Source organism: Perca fluviatilis, chromosome 10 (assembly GCF_010015445.1).
Source record: "Perca fluviatilis chromosome 10, GENO_Pfluv_1.0, whole genome shotgun sequence".
NCBI lineage: Eukaryota > Metazoa > Chordata > Actinopteri > Perciformes > Percidae > Perca > Perca fluviatilis.
The window spans coordinates 20,249,666-20,257,705 of NC_053121.1; the positions used below are offsets into that span (position 1 = coordinate 20,249,666).

Below are 8,040 nucleotides of genomic sequence, written 5' to 3' on the forward strand. Positions count from 1 at the left end.
TGCAAACATATGGTGTGGGACAAAAGGTGCTGAAGGAGAGGAAAGAAGGGGGAAAGAAAAAAAAACTGGCATCAGGTGAAGGACAAGACAATGGGATGCAAGACAAAATGCACGTACATAAGCAATAGCTAAAACAGACCGGGTGTTAAGTGAGAGTTGGGGTAAGAGGTTTAAAGGGAAGGAGAGAGTAACCGAAGGACAGTGACCTGCATTCATGGGGCGGTGGTGTACTGCAGAGATAGATGCAGGTTTACTGTTTTTTGTATCACCCCAGATCACACGTGCACACACATACACACTGAAACATATACAAAGAGGAAGAGAGCAAGACAGATTTGATTAGAGTTAACAGTAATTAACTGTAGCGGGCACTTGTCAAGGGAAAAACAGACTCATGGGTGGAGGCAAAATGCCAGGAGAAACAAGAGGAGAAGTGGACAAGAGGAGATTCTACTGATGATTAATGCTTCATTTTCTCTTTCAATAACTCTGGGCTTTACCATATATCTGCTATGTAGCATATACGACCATGACCTCATGCATTTACATTTACTGTATCTTTGTTGGTCTCATCAGCAAGGGTAGGTGTAGTAGTATAGTGTAGATTAGTGGATATGAACAGACACAAAGAGGTAGGTGAAGAAGAGATACAAACAGACAAACAGTTTATTCAGTTCAAACCTATATATCTTATTTTAAAGCTGCAGTCTTAAGGTGTACTCGATATGAAAAGATTATTGGCACAATCAGTAAGGCAAGGTAGACCAGTCTAGAAGCTGCTGGAGACTGTTTCTAAATCCCTCTGCCCCATCTGTTTCCTCTTCTCGACTTCAGTTATTTTCTTTCTTTTATTGTCACTCTGTTTTTTTTTTCCCATCCTGCGTTCTCTGAGTCTTTATATATCTTGCCAGCTCTCTCCCTCTCTTTGTCTCTGGAGAATAAATCAATTTTTACTTCTCCATTTATTTTATTTTTATTATAGCACCTACACATACTGACATATACACACAGATACACAGACAACAAGTCAAACTCCCACACATACCCATCTACATTCAGTGTTATTTTTATTTTGTTAAGCCCTGTCACTTGGGATTGCTTGTGTCCACCATCTGCCACATGAGCCAGCTGGGAGCAGACTGCAAGGTGCTCAACCTGGCATGAACACAAACACACACACACACACACACACACACACACACACACACACACACACACACACACACACACACACACACACACACACACACGCATACACAAATTGTACACTCTTAATATGCATATAGAGGTATAATTGCTCTTTAAAACCCACAACCAGCCATCATTATTGTATGATTACCCACAACAGTTTTCATTCTTTCTTTCTTTATTTCATTTACTGTTAGCAGATTGGGGAATATATGGAAATTTATGCAGGCACAAAATGTATTCTTGTATCACTACCCAGGCATAGCAGTAAAAAACACAGACACATGAATAAGAATTAGGTTTTGAATAGACAGCAACATCACACTTAGTTTTTATCACAATGCTCACTGCACAGCACTTACAAACACAGGTGCTATCTTGAAGAAGGGTGTGGTCCGAGCTGACTGTTTGCTATCATAACAATCACAGATTTCTCTACCACTGCAGTGTGAAAAAAAGAAAGAATCGCACCTTCAGGATCTTTTAATCCTTTCTTTCCCTCCTCCCACCCTCCGTTTTTGTGGTGAGCATCGTGTTTCATATCTGCATCCCTGCACTTCCTGGCCCCTTTTCTTCTTCTTCTTCATCCTCCTCCTCCTCTTCTTCCTCAGCTCGTTATGTAACACTGCACTGCGCTTCTGCCCAACTGGCCGATGGTAGGGCGAGACAAGGGGATGAATAAAGTAGACGTGGCAAAATGGAGCTTGGGTGATTTAAGTGACTGTGAAAACCTTGGGCGGCAACAGGAGAGCGATGGGACATTCACACGCAGAGATGGTAGGGCGAGACAAGGGGAGAGATCAAACTCATGGGAGGATATGGAGAAAATCACAGTCTGTAATGCAAAATTATTGATTACAGTGGCCTGCGTCGCGCTAGCATTTCCATTGCAAGGGTTTCAAATGCTACTAGTTACAGATGCATGGAGAGAGTAATACAGCTGGGGGCATCACTATAAAACAAATAACCCATCCTTGTGTCTAATGTGCCTGGTAGTTATCATTGATGGACAAGCAGTTTAATACGCAACCACATTAACGTTACCATAAACATTGATTGGCAATGATTAAGACTTGTCAATAACTGGGAGGGACTGGTATTAACTGGCTGAGTTTTCACGCAAGATTAGTTAAAAGGTCAGGGGAAATGAGCAATAGAGAGAGAGAGAGAGGGTGGCAAGGAAAAGAGAAGGAGGGAGGTTGTGCAAAATGAACAGAGAAGAGAGAAAGTTTTGCTCTGCAACAGCCTTCGACAAATCAGATTGAAGCAATGGCTGTGTGGAGATCAGTGTTGGGCGAGGGGAGTCTGTTACCGTCGTGAAGGAAGAGATGCAGAGAAGAGGCAGGGAGCAAATAAAGTGAGGAAAGACATACAGTATAAGGGGATAAAAAAATGGGGTTAAATATAGGGGGAATGGATATGAATCAGAGGTCAAATCCCATATTGTCAGCATTGTCTGTAACTTCAAAATTACATATGTTGTGGATTTGATTTATTTGACATTTTAAAACAAATATATAATAGGTCATACATACATTGCACTAAATATGTATTATATTGCCGAGGATAGACACAATAAAGTTAAATATATAACTTATTTACATTGTGTTCCTCCTCCCTTGTTAGAAATGTTCATTTAAAAATTACAAAAAGTAGCTCCCAAAGCAGCAAAGACTATTATGATGTGACCTTTTCAGTTGCACCAGAGTTTAACACAGCCAGACTACAGTGTGTCCCAGGATTTGTCCTTTTTTAAAATACAGCATAAGACATTGACCCTTTCAAGAGACTTACCCTGCCCTGCTTTGCTTTACCCTTTTCCATCTGTCTGCTCTTAGCATGACTCATCACTCTCCGGGGTGTTGTTTTGTTTGTGAATGCAAGTTTGCATGGGGGCACTGGTGTGTCAGGTTCCCACATTGAGTTAGACAGGTAATTTCTTTGAGGCAAGAGAGTGGACACTTTAGAGCAAAGCATTGCCAGCTCCTTTTTTATATTTAGTATTGTTTTGCTTCTTTTTCTTTTGAGATAATAGAATCAGGGTCATGTCTCTGCTTTGGGAGTCAGATGAGGATTTATCAACTGGGGGAAAGACTCACTTTGTAAATATATGTGACTCTAGCTGTCTCTGTGTCTACATGTGGAGGAGCAGTGACTGGATTTAGCCTGTACTGTCTTAATCTTCTCAGTCTCTTTATCAAATTCAGTCTTCTCTCTGCAGCTCTTGCAGCTGTGTTGTCGCAGTCGGTGAAAGCATGAGGGCTTTTAGGGGGATACTGAGGTGAAACAATTCAAATACATGACCCACTTAATTCTTGTACGGCGGTCCCAGTTTGATTTCTTCAATATATCTGAGGGAATTAAACATGATGTTAAGAATGACAAATCAGACTAGGCCTGCAACTATATATATATATATTATTGGACAACCTCCCAATTACTTCCCCAATTATCAGTTAGTTGCTTGGTCTATAAAAGGTGGGAAAACAGTGAATAGTGCTCACCACAATTTCCTAAAGGCAAGGCAAGGCAGCTTTATTTGTATAGCACATTTCAACAAAAAGGCCATTCAAAGTGCTTTACATAAAACATTAAAGAACAGGAAAAAACAGTTAAAATGTAAGAAGATGAGAATAAAAAGTTAAGGAATGTCTTCAAATTGCTTGATTTGTCCAACCAACAGTCGAAAACCCCAAACTATTCAATTTGCAGTGTTATTTATTAATGAACTTATCATCTCAGCTCCAATTCAGACAGAATCAGTGTATTTTAAAGCTCACGCTTTAAAACAAATTTGATTTAAAGCTGTTGTCTGCTTTGACTTGGGCCGTTTCCTTGCAGAAGGAGAAGCTTTACAGCAGTGTGTGCCTCTATGACTGATTAGGATTGTATGCCAAGCAGGAGACATCATGTTTGTCATGGATTTACTCCATGAATCCTTCACTGTGAGCAGATCTCACCGAGAGCTGGTAATTGAAAATGGTAAAATATAGAAAGAAAAACAAGTAGGAAGAGTAAGTGAAATATGAATTAAAAGTAGGAATAGCAATTGAAGAGGGAAACGGATTGGAATACATTATATCTGAAAAGTGAACTAATAAACTCCATCATCTCACAAATTAAAGTTTATAAATGCTAATAACTTGTGGCTAAATTAGTTTTGATAATTTGTAGAACAATAGAACAATGCAGTGCAGTATTGTAACAGCCAAACAAACATATTAACTGCATATGAGGCTCTTGTTCTGTCTCAGTCATTTAAAGGAGAATTTATTTATATCCCTAATGTCACTTTGACCACTATCCCTTGTATCACCCAGGTCATCATAACTGAATAAAATTCAGCTTACACCTGACAGTACATATATAGTATAGTCAGAACTACTTTTGCATTCTTTATGTCCAGCTATATTTAGGATGGCAGTTATTTCTTTGTAAGACATGCAGCATGAAGAAAGCTTAAACCAAACATAGAGTGTATATTTTGAGGCTGACTGGGTAATAGTGCGGTAAGAGAAGATTGGAAGATGGTATTCTCTGCTCTGGGTACTGCATGAGGTCAGGCTTCCTCTTCTAGACACTGTTCCTTCTGGTTGGATGGAGCCCTGCTCAGTTAATCTCCCCTTTGGATAGAACTCAGAAAAGTGAGATAAATAAAAGGAATATGTGAGGCAAGTAGGTCATTGCTGTGAGGAAAGAACCAAAGTGCCGGGGTCTTTTGCTGGTAGACTGAGCTTAGTTTTGTTATAGTCATAAATATAATGACATGCCCACACAATGAAGTAAGGGCGTGATCTTTTCTTGATTCATGGTCAGGTTGGTTGATAATGCCCTGCTAAATACAGTTACACCTGCCAATTACTGGATACAGATGTGTTTGCTTTGTGTCCACTTTTCTTGCAAAACAGTTCAGTTAAATTACACTAAAATACTTTCTTACCTTTCTTAGGCCTTAACATAATGATGAAAGGTTTAACGTTTCATCAAACAGTGCCACAGATATTAGCTTTGGCCAGGAGGAAGCCTTTGATTCATTGCCCACTTAGCAGTTTCTTCTTGGAAACCTCCCATTCAGCTCCACCAACTCCCACCTTGTATAGCATGTCATGGCCTTTCCTCAAGGAATGCCACTTGTTATTGACCATTTGGATTTTTACAGTGGCTGCAGTGGATGTCCTGATTTATGTATGCAGCATGTAGTGCAGGGGAGATTTTTGTTTTAAGGTCAGCCAATAGGACTGCCTCCTGCAGGCACGTTCTGTGAGCTCAAAAGGGAGCAGAATGTAGTGATACTAAATAGAGATACTTGTAGACCATAAATAATATTTTTTATAGAAAGGTTTGTGGAACTAATAGGAGTTATTACATGATGCACAGAAGGAAAGATTGCTTATAAAAAATACAAGCCACCACAATGTACTGGTCATCCTAGGGACGTGTTTGCTTTGGTGCAGTAGCAGCTCATTGAACTACAAGTTCCACTTTAAATATCCTTTATTCTTTATAACTCTGTGCTAATTTTTTTAAAATTTAAGAATCACATGTTTTTAGAAAGAATGTGAAATTACTACAATATAGCCATTAATAAATAAATACAATATCTATAAATATTTCTAAAACAAAAGTTGTGTGCTCATTAGACCTTATAATTGCCACTTTACTATATAAACCTGCTCATATTTGCACCTGCCCTTCAGAGACGGATGATTTTCAAAATAAAACTGACCTTGTATATTGGGCAAATGTGTGTAAATCCAGCAGAATGTGTTCCATCGACCTCCATTATAATATCTCCTCCAGTTATTTGTTCTATCCTCTCTTAAATTTGCATGCATGAAGTACAAACACAACCTGTATGTTAGATGACTGGCAAATTGTGCTGCTAAGCTGTTGTGTTTCATAAATAGAATTCATAACATTCATTTAGGTGCAGCATGCATCACAGATGAGGTGCACAAGACTTAGTCAATCTCCCCTATTGTCTGAAGAATTTAGCTTTTTACATTACAATTTGGAGTCTATGAAAATCATAACATTTGGACATTTTAATAACCACATCTGTTTGAAGCAAATAGATAGCAAATAATTACCCATCTTCCATATATTTATGTTTCTTTCAGATGCTGAAGGGGGAGAGGTGTCCCCCCCAATGGGTGCTGGTGTAGACAGCAACAGCTGGCACTTTCGCTATGGCCCCGGCGGTCCTGGTGCACCCCCACAGCACCTGAAACCCGGTGAGGTTCCCCCAGAAGCCTTCATCATCCCTGGCTCCCCTGCCATTATATCCATCAGACAGAACCAGGGAGGAGAGGACGACAAAAGCGATTTCATCACCTTTGGAAAGAAAGAGGAGGCCAAGAAAAAGAAGAAGAAGAAGAAGGAGAAGAAAGACAAAAAGGATAAGGGAAAGGATGATGGAGATGAGTAGAGAAGCAAAAAGAGAAAATAGCAAAGATGAAAAGGGCGCTGTTAAAACAGAGGTACCAACCAAAGTCCACTGGGCGAAAAGAAAATCTGAAAACTATTACAGATTTTCAAATTTCATTTTATTACCTATTTTCAGTAATAATATTTTAAAGAACCTGGCCTTACCAAGATTTATTTTACCTTCAGTCCCTTACTAAGGTAAATTATCGATCTTGCCTTGATAAACAATAAAATTATTGATTTTGCTCCACGCCCCTATGTGCCTATACACCCTAAGTCTACTCAAGTCAGTCATCTTTTCCAATAAGAAGCGACCACTCTTTGCCCTCATATTACATTTTTTTCTCCTTTAACCCACTGGGCACGTTGGCACCTCTGTCTTACCCCCCCCTCAACTGATGTGTAAACCAATCTCCCTGAGAGAAGACAAATACTTTGTACAAGAACAACAAAAAGCTCTGTGCCAGCCAAGGAAAAGAAGAACGACAAAGAAGATTGAGAGAGATGTATGCCATCTGGAGCTGGACACATACTACTTGTAAATAGCACATGAGAGGGTCACTGAAACTTAAGGCTTACATGACACTGCTGCAGATTCCTCTGATAATTACAACAGTGTTTCCTGAGATCTCAATGAAACCACATGCACACATACGCATGCTCACACATTAAAACATGCAAACACAAATACACATACTTACCATGACAGAGTAGTCATGGAAAACACTTGAGGCATATAGAGAGGCAGAGAAATAAAAAAGGAGATAAAATCAACTGACATCAAAGAAATGTGCTTAAAACTAGACACTGCAAGCTTTTTGCCCTGCAAAGTCGACTATGCGGTGCGCATGTGTACATCAACTCTCTCAGGATGGAAGCAGTATCCTTTGCAACCACTCTGTATTTGCTCACTGCATTTGAAAGACACAGAGAGCTTCATCTCCGCCAGAACCCCAACTGAGGAATGCAGAGAGCACCGGAAAGATGGAGAGATGGGAGGACACCTCACATTCTCCTGAGGATCACAGAAGGGAGAGTCCAGCTGAGCTGGCTTGTGACTCCACTTTCAGTCAGTGGACTCTGATGAAACCTTACAGAATATTAGGACAGTCTCGAGATTTTGATAACACCTTCTCTTCTCCCCCTGCCGCAGCAAAAGCCTGATGCTTTCTGCTTTGAATGTTTGGTAGCAACCAGTCCTTACCTTGAGTTTACAACTGCTCACTTGCTTGTACTTGCCCCAAGCTGCCACAAGCCATCCTCTCCTCCCCCAACTGCCTTTTTCCCCATGGTCAACCATCCCAATGACTGCCTCTTCATGTGATGATGAAGTTTGTGAACTTGTTCTGTTGTTCATTTATTCTCTAAAGAGATTCACAATGACATATGCCTGCATTTTTTCTGTTCTTCTTCGTAGCTTTGACT

The 8,040-nt window shown here is 40.0% G+C and overlaps 1 protein-coding gene across 11 annotated transcripts in view; it reads left to right on the forward strand.

The window, feature by feature from the left end:
• Positions 1–6,748, forward strand: part of LOC120567189 (protocadherin alpha-C2-like) — a 153,391-nt gene extending 146,643 nt beyond the window's left edge. For all 11 annotated transcript variants that reach the window (XM_039814067.1, XM_039814059.1, XM_039814064.1 and 8 more), the window contains exon 4: positions 6,309–6,748. In XM_039814067.1, the coding sequence (XP_039670001.1) occupies positions 6,309–6,616 (308 nt within the window). In that variant the 3' untranslated portion in view covers positions 6,617–6,748. The remainder of the gene's footprint in view (positions 1–6,308) is intronic.
• The last annotated feature ends 1,292 nt before the right edge of the window (positions 6,749–8,040 follow it).